Consider the following 12,373-nt stretch of genomic DNA (forward strand, 5'->3'; position numbering starts at 1 on the left):
TTTATAAAACACATCAGAATTTTATTGCTTGAAGAATACAGCATATGAAATCACAAGAATGTCAAAATGAAAAGTCACTAGGCTTCAAACATATAATACATTATCAGATGCAGTAAAATATTAATTAACCTGAACTCTGCATCAGGGAAAAAAAAAGTGTGGAAAAATATCTAAGTTGTTTACTTAAGAAACAGATAATCTTAAAATAGAAAGTATATGGATGTTACAGTACAAATTAGAAAAGCCAACACTTATTAACTTATTATTTCTTAGACTAGACTACCTTTGGTACTTAAACTTTTAAAAAAACAACCCCTTCTATCTTGTCCAAAGCACTTCAAGGATACAGTATCAACTTCAACTTAAAACATCCAGCAAAATTAACCTTTTCATGGCATGGGGGAAGTGTATTTAATAAACATATGCTAATATTTGATTTTTTCTAAAACTGCAAAATAAGATCATTAAGAAATCTAATACTTATAAACTTCACTTATTTAGCTCTTCAATTAAAATTGGAATCCCAGCAGCCCCAATTTATCCTTGGGCTTGGTAAATATACAAATTTAAATGATTTGGCAACTGACATAGGAATTTAGATTGCTTTATACTATCTTAAGAGGCTTTTTCATTCTGTTTCCAAAATACACACACAATATGCCATTTCCTCAACTCACTGGATTCCTATAAAAATCACTACTTTATTTTTATTGTAACCAAAGTAAACCTTCTCCCTTTTAATGAGTAGGTTGAAACTATTTATGTTTCACATAGGGCTGATCTGTTATGACATGCTTTCTTAAACAAAATAAAGCCAATCATTTTTAAAGCTATCACTCAATTTTGATGGAGACAATGATGCCATTTCAAAAGGAAGCACTGGACACTCTAGGCCATCTAGTCAAGAAAATGTAAAAGTAATGCTAAAAACAAACAATAAGTAAACTATAACTACAAGTTAAATTACAAAAAAAATCCCTCTTTTACAGTAAGCATGCTTATTAACTTTCATTTCTTTCCCCCAGCAAAGGTTTGAATATTCATGAATCTCCATTAAACCAATGGAACCTAAGCAATTGTTTCACAAGGTCCAATAAACATGGATGGACTAAGCAAGTAATACTATTAACAATTATTGGAGTGAAATAGTTAAGAATCATGACAGTCCTCAAAATTGGGCAGTCTTTGAAATGTAATAGCACAGCTCAAGATGAATTATGCCATAATAAAACTGTAGTTTTTACCTCTACATAAAACAAAAACAAAATCAGAAACATAACCCACTGAATTTATACAACTACTGAACACACTCCTTCTTAGTTTTTGAATGTTTAGAGATTTTTTCTAAACAAGTATATTTATCTGAGCATATATATTTACTGCCTATATATATATATATATATATATACTCATTTTAAAAGACAAAAAATTCAGATACTACAAAACTGAACTCTGTTTTTTCACCAACCTGATCTAACATCTACTGCATCACACAACACCCTCCCCCCAATAATTTAAAATTCCCAATTTTTAGTTTAGTTAAAAGGGCAGAGGAAATGCAAATGCAGATTTAGTTTCTGTATGTATAAATTTCACTGTATTTTATAAACTTGACGTTTTCTGTAACACTGTTTATTGATCAAATAAAGGACTCACTGCTATCTAAAATTTCATAAACACCATTAAAAATTCAAAATTGATATTATACTGAACCTTAAATTTTCAATAGTTCAAAGAGACAGTTTTTACATGAGTAGCACACAATAGATGAAACTTAACAACAGACATCCCTAGAATACCAATGGCAAGTCCACCAAGATGCATACAAAATTACAGATAAGCATTTCTTTCACTGTTTTCTTGTGCAGGGAAAAACATTTATAGAGGAAATAGAAACTCAGCTGGTAAATTTCAGATATCATCATCATCTTCTTCATCCTGAGAAGATCCTGCCTGGTGAGATGCACTGGCTGTGGCAGCAAGCTGTGCTTGTTGAGCAGCTTGCTGCATTTGAAGCCATTCCTGCTGGGCCAATTCTGCTTGTTGCTGTCTAGCCTAAACACCAAAAACATAAAAACAAATAATGTATATATTTTTTAAACTCACAACATATACACTTCAGTTAAATATAAATTAAGCCAATCACAGACTTAATTATCAAATTTGGGTATTTTCCAACCACAATATAACTGTTATACATCTGGAGAACATGAAATTTATAAGAAAATATAGACGACTGCCTCTCTGTCAACTAAGGACAGTTTCCAAAACTTCGTTCTTTTACAGACAGTCCCCTTTATGCCACATAATTTTATGACCTTTGGCTCAACTGAAGTTGAAAAAGCTGGTAGAAAAATCACAATGTCCTCTCTTTGGTTCCTTTCTCTGCTTCTCATTCCTTTTGTTTCACTTGATTCTTCCGTCCCCTCAACTCACAGTTAACATGCAAACATTTTTCAATCTAAAAATTATTTCTGTGGTTTAAATGTTGTCTAGTACAGTACCTTTAACTCTTAAGGAGAAGTACTATACGTGAATGCAATAGCTACCTTGATGTTTGAGGGTTTTTTTTTTAAGATATTTACTTATTTGAGAGAGTGAGCGAGCGCACGGGCTTGAGTGCCTGGGAGAGTGGCGGAGGGAGAGAGATAGGGACAAGCAGACTCTGCCCTGAGCACAGAGCCCGACGGGGGGCTCTAACCCACGACCCTGAGATCATGACCTGAGCCAAAATCAAGAGTTGGATGCTTAACCAACTGAGCCACCCAGACACTCTGATGTTTGAGTTTCTCTCACAGTTCCCTACCCTATACATACATTTCTCCTCTGTCCCTCTCCCCATAAATACACACACACATACACACTTCCCATACACAGTAAAGAAAACGCACTTATCCAGGGCTGAATTTAAGTGAGATAGTTAAAATCCGTTCATCTGATATATAGCCTCTCCAACAATCATCACAGAATTTTTAGAAACCAGGGTGCCTGGCTGGCTCAGTAAGTAGAGCATGAGACTCTTGATCTCAGGGTCAGGAGTTCAAGCCCCACACTGGGCATGGAGCCTACTTTGAATAAATAAATAGAAAAATAAATAAAGATTTACATTCTAAAGCTTTATTCTTAATAAAGAATTTTAGAAACTAAAATACATACATATGCATTGCGCACACTGTTGCAACATCTAAAGCTCTTTCCCAATTTAATTTCATCCACTCACAGAAAAATCCCACGAAAAGGGAAAAAAATGAATCTGTTCTTGAAAAGATCATATAATTTCCCATTGGATTCTTTTTTTTTTTTAAAGATTTTATTTATTTGACAGAGAGAGACACAATAAGAGAGGGAACACAAGCAGGGGGAGTGGGAGAGGGAGAAGCAGACTCCCCGCTCAGCAGGGAACCCGATGCGGTGCTCGATCCCAGGACCCTGGGCGCCCCTCCCATTGGATTCTACCGAAATAATGCTGTTTCTCTTTCTCTGCCTTTTCTCAGAATTGTTCCTTAAGCCTGGCTCATATCCTCTACCTTCCTTTATGCATGGCCAATTCCTAGTTATCATTTAAAATAGAAATTGGTCTTTCTTGACCCTTCTAGGTCATATTGAATACTCTATTTCATATGCCATAATTCTCTATGCATTCCTACACCTATCTACTTTATTCTTTAATTATCTGAGCATATTATCTTTTTTCTCCACTAGACTTGAGAATACAGAATATTTTCATACTCTTTGCTGCATTCCCAACATATAGGCCTCCAGTATTTTCTGAATGAATATTTTGTGGGGAAATGGTAATACTCAGCATAACTCTAAAATTAAGATTTTACCATGTGCATTCCTAACTTTTCTTAATAATCTGTCATGAATTTACTATCCAAACATTTCTAGATGAGAATTCTAATCAGGCCATGATCATACTTTAAAAAAATCGTCTGTTATACCAATTAAGTCCACTTTCTCAGCCTAGAGTTCAAGGTCCTCCAAATTACTGCCTGCCCTAACCTATCTCCCAAATCAACTTCTGTAATATATACTTGGTACTCCAAAAAAACTTAGAACATAAAATATTTCCCAGATACACCATACCCTCCCATTTTTGCTACCTTAACTCATGCTGATATTCACTCTATTTGAAATTTCCTAATTTTCATGAAATTCCACTCTTCCTTCAACTCAAACTGAAATACTATTTTATCCATTAAGTTTTTTCCTGATTCCTAACTGTATCATTCAGGATCTAATCAGGAGACAGAAGTCACACTAGTAGGGGAACAGAGAAAATGAAATATAAAGGATTGTTAACCAAGTATAAAGCTGGGAACTACGTCATTGAAAAGGCAAGAAAACACTAAGATATCATGCAACTGGTAACTATCAAAACCAGCCACCATCCCTAAAACTGGGGCAACAAAGGAAGAGGCTGGAATTTTTAAAACTTAGAAGCTTAAAGGAACAATCCATGGAACTGAAACTCAGACCTCTGAAGAAGGGACATAGATTGGCTGGTAAGCATCTCTTGAGCTTGGTAGAGTGACCCAAGGTTTGAGACCCACATCCCTAAGGAAGAGGGTGAATGTTTAGGCTGGTTCTGTAAGTATTAAAGAAAACTGCAAACTGGATTCAAGTCCTGCTACAGGAAAAAAAAAAACAAAACTGATGCAGCCAGAGTGAAGAAGCACTGGTAGGTTATTCAAAAGAGCTTGAAGCCAACAGTTAGTAAAAGAAAGGAGCCCAAGTGCTGCCTTCCACCTCCAACTGGCAATCTCCCTCCAGAACCCCCTCGTGGCAGCAGAGTCTATAATGAAGTCCACAAGAAAAGCAGAAACTCGGTTTGCAGAGTACTAGGCTTGGTCACAAATCAAAGCATAGAAAGGCGGGTTTCAGGCTAAGAAAATTGTTTAGTAACTGGCACATGGTGTTTTTTTCTTTTTAAAATTTTATTTAAACATAATTATGCTGGGCGCCTGGGTGGCTCAGTTGGTTAAATGGCTGCCTTCGGCTCAGGTCATGATCCTGGAGTCCCGGGATCGAGTCCCATATCGGGCTCCCTGCTCAGTGGGGAGTCTGCTTCTCCCTCTGACCCTCTTCCCTCTTGTGCTCTCTGTCTCTCATTCTCTCTCTCAAATAAATAAATAAAATCTTAAAAAAAAAATAAACATAATTATGCTTACAAAAATACACTCATATTGGGTAACAGAATGCAATATAAGTTTAACTTACTCTACTCAATTTGGACCAAAAACTTAGTATATAGTTTAAGCTCAAAAAAAAAAAAAAGGATTTGCAATTTGATTTATTTTTCACCTACTACAAGTGTATACAAAAGATTCTCCATCAAATGCTACAACAAAACATTGTAATGTTTCAATGCCAGTTTACAAAGTTCAATAACTAATGGATTGTTGAAAAGGGTGGGGAGAGCCTATGTAAAAATGTGAAAATGTAAAGCTATCCAATTTTTTTTTTTAAGATTTCACTTATTTATTTGTCAGAGAGAGAGAGAGCATAAGCAGGGGGAGTGGCAGGCAGAGGGAGAAGCAGACTCGCCCCTGAGCAGGGAGGCTGATGTGCGGCTCGATCCCAGGACCCTGGGATCAATGACCCGAGCCGAAGGCAAACGCTTAACCAACTGAGCCACCCAGGCGTCCCAAAAGCTATCCAATTTAGTTAATTATTGCATGTGGATCACAAATCTACACAAATCAAGATTCAGATAATCTTGAATCTGAATTAACACTATCAGCTCAGTTCATCTGCTGAGGTCAACAAGAAAACTGCACACTAGCTGTTTTTCTGAATTATGCAAAAAAGAAAATTAAGTTTCTTCCCCAGCTTTTCAGTCCAGAACTGATATTATACTACAGGCAAGGTATTCCTTCCATTGTCAACATTCATAAGGAGACATGTGAAGTCGGCTTAGGTTTAAATTTGTATTAGCACTCACATGCAAAATAACTGGCACACTCTTACACTGCCAAAATCTAATGTGATGTCTCCGTTCTTGGGGTCTCTATACGTTCCTCATGAAACAGTCAGCCTCCTATTATAGTTGTTAGTGTACCTATTATCATACCTCTCCTACAAAACAAAAACTTTTTTTGTTTAGGAAATAAAAAACCAGATATTCTAATCACCACTTTCATCAATTTTTATTTTAAAAAAGTATGGAAAATAGTTATTCTAACACACAGACATATTTACTTTTATGGCAGGAACACCCGGAGTGTAAAACAGACTAAGAATGCTTCATGAAAAACATTTTAAGAGTTCATAATGGGGTGCCTGGGTGGCTCAGTCGGTTAAGCATCTGCCTTTGGCTCAGGTCATGATCCCAGGGTCCTCAGAGGGACCAGATCAGGCTCCCTGCTCAGTGGGGAGTCTTGCTTCTCCCTCTCCCTTTGCCCCTCCCCGCTGCTTGGGTTCTCTCTCACTCGCTTGCACACTCTCTCTCCCAAATAAATAAATAAAATCTTTTAAATAAAGTTCATAAGAAAATTATAGGTCAAACCAAATATTTGAATTTAATAAACTTAAGAATACCTACTCTGTGCCTTAATCAACTATAAATAGGTAAAATTTCATAGCACAGAAAAAAAAACTCAAATAGTTTCAGGTCTCTACACAGGTTTAATTGCAAAAGGTGCTTGATCTCATGTTTATTCAATGATCTGCAAAGACACGTACTGGTTACAATTAAAATTTAACTGACTTTTAAGTACCATGGCCCCATATCAGCAACCACACTTTTCTGTCTGGACATAAAAACATTCCCGTGCCTTTAAAATCTTTGCTGACTGATAGACTTTGTTTATATTCAGTGGTACTTTTTCTAATTTCCTTTTCCCTCTTGCCTCTTATCCAATGTACCCCAAGTATTTTTCTTCTAAAATGGGAGTGTGAAAGAGAGTAGACATATATTTCCTAATTCATTTCTTCTTTTGGAGAGTTTTCCTATGTTTTAAGAAGCTCATTCCCAAATACTAAAACGACTCATTTATAATTCAGAGTTAGCCTTAATTTCAGTATATTAATGGTTTCCCCTTTCCAAATATTTGTTGCTAACAGCTGAAAGACAGCTTCAAATGAGGCTGCAATTGTGTTAGTGTTTAAAGTCTAAAAGATGAGGGGTGCCTGGGTGGCTCAGTCATTAAGCTTCTGCCTTTGGCTCGGGTCATGATCCCGGAATCCTGGAATCAAGCCCCACGTTGGGCTCCCCGCTCTGCGGGAAGCCTGCTTCTCCCTCTCCTGCTCTCCCTGCTTGTGTTCCCTCTCTGGCTGTCTCTCTCTCTGTCAAATAAATAAAATCTTTGAAAAAAAAAATAAAGTCTAAAAGATGAAATGAAACTAATGAAAAAGATATTATATTTACTTAACAGTTCCTTTCATATTTAGGACTTCACTGCTTTGTGCTTTGAGGAAGAAGTACTAGATAGGTGCTATAATTTTATCTCTCTGCTGATCTTCTCACAAGAGCAAAGAAATACTAAGGGATCTTGACCCCATAGATGAGGGTAAGAAAGAAGGGAGATAAGGAAGAGGAAAAAACAGATGACAAGCATAGAAAAGCAAAGACAGATTTGGCAGATTTCTTTCGTTCTTCTTTTTGCCCTGGAAAGGATAAGGCATGTTCCACTTAAAAGTTCCAAAATAGGGGCGCCTGGATGGCTCAGTCGTTGGGGCGTCTGCCATCGGCTCGGGTCATGATCCCAGGGTCCTGGTATCGAGCCCCACATCGGGCTCCCTGCTCGGCCCCGCTTCTCCCTCTCCCACTCCCCCTGCTTGTGTTCCCTCTCTCACTGTCTCTCTCTCCATCAAATAAATAAATAAATAAAATCTTTAAAAAAAAAGTTCCAAAATAAAGTTAAGCAGACAAAATATGGGCTAGAACATTAGCATGGTAATGAAGAAAGAGCAAGTTTTGGAATCAGAAGATGTGAGTTTTGAATTTAAACTCCAACACTTCCTAACTATATGAACTTACTTGTTTTATTTAACTCAATCCTTTCCAGTAAACTACGTTTCAGAATAGCAAGAACCATGTCTCTTTTGTATACCATTATAAGCCTAGAATTATACGTCTGGTAAGTAGTGAGGACTTCAGTAATTATCTGTAAAACAAATGAATGAATGATCTCAATCAAGTTTCTCCATCTCCAAATCTGTTTCTTAATGTGTAAATGAGTATAGGAAAATTTACATTTATTTATTTTACTCATACTTATAAAAACTCTGCAAAGTATGTAAAGTATCTAGCAGAGAATCATTTTCTTTTCATCAAATATCTAATTTGGGGGGCACCTGGGTGGCTCAGTCGGTGAAGCATCGGACCTCTTGATTTTGGCTCAGGTCAGGATCTCAGGATTGTGAAAAAGAGCCCTGAGTCGGGCTCCGCACTGTCATGGAGCCTGTTTAAGATTCTCTCTCTCCCTCCCCCTCTCCCCCTCCCTACCCTCTCTCCCTCCCTTTAAAAAAAAAAAAAAATCTAATTTGGAACTCTCTAGGTGATCTACAATAGCAGAGAATTAATAAATAATAGCCATTAATATTTTTTAATCATCTTTCTTTGTAACCTCATATTCATATGGATTATATAGTTTGCTTGTGTTTACGCCTGCTTCAAAAGCTTTTAGTAACTCTTTAGTACGTATAGGTGGTTGTGAGGATTAAAAAAATACAGGTAAATTACTTAGCAACATGATTAACACATGGTTAGAACTCAAATGTTAGTAAACTTTTATTTTTCTTATTAGTTTAAATGGTTTCTAGTGCTTAATACCTGACAACATTTAAAATTCAAATGCTTTTTGATTCAAACCCAAATGACTGTTATTACTACAGAGATCAGGTATGGTGCCAATCTGGAAGAGATTACCTAAAATGATACTTCCCAGTTCTACAACACAATACGGGTAACTACAATAACTGGTACAAAATCTCACCCTTTCTATTCAAACCAAAACTGCCTTACAATCTCAAATGAGAGGCCAAAACTTAGTGGGGAAAAAAGAACTTTATCCTCTCTCTTCCTTTTTTATTTTTTTTTAAATAGAGGAATATTAAAAAATAAAATAGAGGAATATTAGTACTTGGTGCTAATCCTTCACAAACTGGTAATCAGAACTTTAATAAGAAAAAAAAGTTCTCTCCCTTTCTCTGTTCTACTAGCCCTTCAAAATTTTTTAGGATTAGAATGTTTGTTTTATTATTTCTTTTAAAGATTTTATTTATTTATTTGTCAGAGAGAGAGCACAAAGCAGGGGGATTGGCAGGCAGAGGGAGAAGCAGGCTCCCCACTGAGCAAGGAGCCCAATGTGGAACCCAATCCCAGGCCCCTGGGATCATGACCTGAGCCAAACGCAGACGCTAAACCGACTGAGCCACCCAGATGTCCCTATAGAATGTTTGTTTCAAAGGTGTGTTAAAAACTTAATTTAACTAGGGTGACGGGCAATAAGGAGGGCAACGTGATGTGATGAACACCGGGTATTATAAGCAACTGATGAATTACTGAACTCTACATCTGAAACCAATGATGTACTATATGTTGGCTAACTGAATTTAAATTAAAAAAACTTAATTTAACTATAAAATAGATGTTTATCAAATTTTCCTCATATGCTACTCATTATAAGATCTGATATAGTATTTTCTCACCAGTCCCATCATTTTAAATTTTAAGAATGTTTAGGTATACTTCTCATGCTTTTAAGTGGGTATTTTGTCTAGAAAAAAAAAAAACCATCAAAGTAAAATCTCAGCAGTTATTTGGAGTTATTCTCCTCAGAAAACAGGTTGCTACAAATATATACTTTTCTAAGAAGTAAATAACTGGCCAAACAGAGTCAAACTGGTTAGTTAGATCTAAACATCAGATTCTATGATCAAACAATCAGCCACAGAAAGAAAATCCTCTGGGTATGTATGTTGATTTAGGAAATGATTTCAGAAACCAGTATGATTTCTGTTAGCAAACAGGGTAGGATTCAGATGAAAATAATTTAAAATGCATTACTTACTTTTGCAAATAACTCTTGTTGCTGTCTTAATAATTCTTCTTCAGGAATGCCAAGGTTTTCCAAACGAGAACTGGCCTTTCTTCTTTTTAACGCTACAGTCTTGCATTCTTGTAAGACTTCCTTTACTTCACTGATATAAGAGCCAAAGCCCAAACTTTCTAGTGCTAGGGAAATGAAAATAGGAAAACATGAAAGAGTGATAAAATTTAGTCTTTCGCCCATCTATGGAACACTAAGTTTTTGTGGGTTTTTTTTTTGGGGGGGGCCGCTGTCTTGTAATAATTTTACCTATTTTATAGTTGCACAGCAACTATCTGAATGACTAAATCCATTTTATCAACTTTCTTAATATTAAATTGCAAATTAGATAAAACTTGAGGAACATTTAACAGCATAGGTCTTTCCTTTTCCTTTTCTTTCTAACTTTTAAAAACCAAAGCATTTCCTGTCAGAAAAACAAAAAGTCCAGTGTAAGAATATGTGCTTTTAGTAAGAAAACATTTTCCTATACCACTCATTGTAAATCAAACATCATTAACTCAGTCACTTTTTCAAAGAACACAAAAAAAGGAAATATTTGGAATCTATTTGTTAATAACATATTTTGTGCCATTTGGCTTAGAAAAGGTAGGCTGGTAACACATGTTCTAAGTGTCAGTACGATAGGATGAAAGAACAGATAAGTTCTTTTGTACAATATATCAACAGAAAACTATTTTTAGCAAAGACACTGAAACTGCCAAGTTTAAGAAATACTGGTGGAAATAACTTATGAAATTCAGCATTTATATTCAGCCAACAAGTTTCCCTTGAAAATAAAATTTAACACAAAGCACTATAAAAACATTTCAAGTGATGTGGCAGAAAAATGGGATAAAGGAAAACTGTAAGGATAGAAGCATTAACAAAAAATTCTCTCCCTTTATTTTTTCACACTTAAAAAGAATATTTTATAATAATGCACTTTCTAAATGCCTTCTGTAATCAAGACAAAGCATTAAGTTTCCTTTTGGCTCACAGTAATTAAAATTATATTTTATAGTTTACTATCTGTTGATATCTCCAAAGGCATTTGGGGGTTTTTTGTGGTTTTTTTGGCATTTTTGTTTTCTGACCCAATGATGAAATATAGGTGGTGAAAAACATAGTAAATGAACTTAACTTAGTTCATCAGTTCTTGTAGTTTTTCAACAATTATGATGAAACAGAGTGCCCTCAATAAAGATGCCCTGAATTCTAACATCAGGGATTTGCTCTTCAGGGAGAATACCAAATACACCTTTATGGATACACATTCCCCCCTGTGTAAGCTGTGGTTTTTAAGACATTTTGAAATGATAATTTTAATTACTTCAAATATCAAGCTATTTGCATCAACCTTCTTCAGAAATAATCTTGATGCCAAAAAGCATAGTACTTGCTTGAACTTTAATTATATTAACTTATTGCCCCTCTTCACCCTCCAAAAAACTTCAGTAAAGCATTACTCTGAATTCTGTATATGAAATTAACCACCACATAATTCTTGGCCTCAAGGAGCTTGGGGTATAGTGGAAAATTAAGTGAAGATTAGGCAACCTGCATTTTTTATTTGAATTGACAGACGGATTATTAAGCGTCAATGACAGAAGTCAAAATTTTTCTTTTACTCTCTTTTTTAAAGGCATGAACGTAATAGTATATTTTCAGTAATATTGGCTGGAGATAATACCAAAACCAAGAATGGCTTATGGTTCCTCCCACATTCTGAAGAAAGTCTTATTTCCTTAGTGTACACCAAGTTTCTCCAGGATGTAGCCCCACCTTCCAGCTTTATTTCTGCCATTAAATCCCTGCATACTTATGCTAAATCTGACAGCTCAGTGTTTCCCAGCAGACATCAGTTTCCCACATTCATCCTGATGGTAATGCATTCATGGCTCAAATAAAACTCCATCTTCAAATTAAGCTTTCCTGATCCTTCTATACAGAAGTAATCTCCCCCTTGTAAAATCAAACAGATATCTTAGAATTTGAAATTTGGTTGTCAATATATTCATATAACCTTCAATACATATCTCCAAGCTTCAATTTTCCTTCTCTGAGAATAGCATCTATTTCATATCTTCCTAAAACATATGCAGTATAGTGGTTATGCATGTAGGCCCTAAGGCTGCCAGACTGATACCAGCTCTGCCTCATTTCAGCTGTGTGACCCTAGATAAATTCCTTCACCTCTGTGCCTCTAAAACAAGAATAACAGTATCTTTATCTCATCAGATCAGGTTACTGTGAAGAATAAATGAATTAATATAAACAAAGAGCTTAGAACACAGGATGGCCCATAGAATGAGCAAATAAAGTACTCACTATTA

At 35.7% G+C, this 12,373-nt stretch overlaps 1 protein-coding gene across 1 annotated transcript in view; it reads right to left on the minus strand.

The window, feature by feature from the left end:
* Positions 1–12,373, minus strand: part of DR1 (down-regulator of transcription 1) — a 19,257-nt gene continuing 6,884 nt past the window's right edge. The window contains exons 2-3 of the mRNA XM_028087654.2: positions 10,020–10,183; positions 1–2,055 (exon numbers count right to left, since the gene is read on the minus strand). Of these exons, the coding sequence (XP_027943455.1) occupies positions 1,912–2,055; positions 10,020–10,183 (308 nt within the window). The 3' untranslated portion in view covers positions 1–1,911. The remainder of the gene's footprint in view (positions 2,056–10,019; positions 10,184–12,373) is intronic.

This window comes from Eumetopias jubatus, unplaced genomic scaffold, assembly GCF_037043125.1.
Source record: "Eumetopias jubatus isolate StellerSeaLion01/CBP00866 unplaced genomic scaffold, mEumJub1_p1.0 scaffold_4, whole genome shotgun sequence".
Taxonomy (NCBI): domain Eukaryota; kingdom Metazoa; phylum Chordata; class Mammalia; order Carnivora; family Otariidae; genus Eumetopias; species Eumetopias jubatus.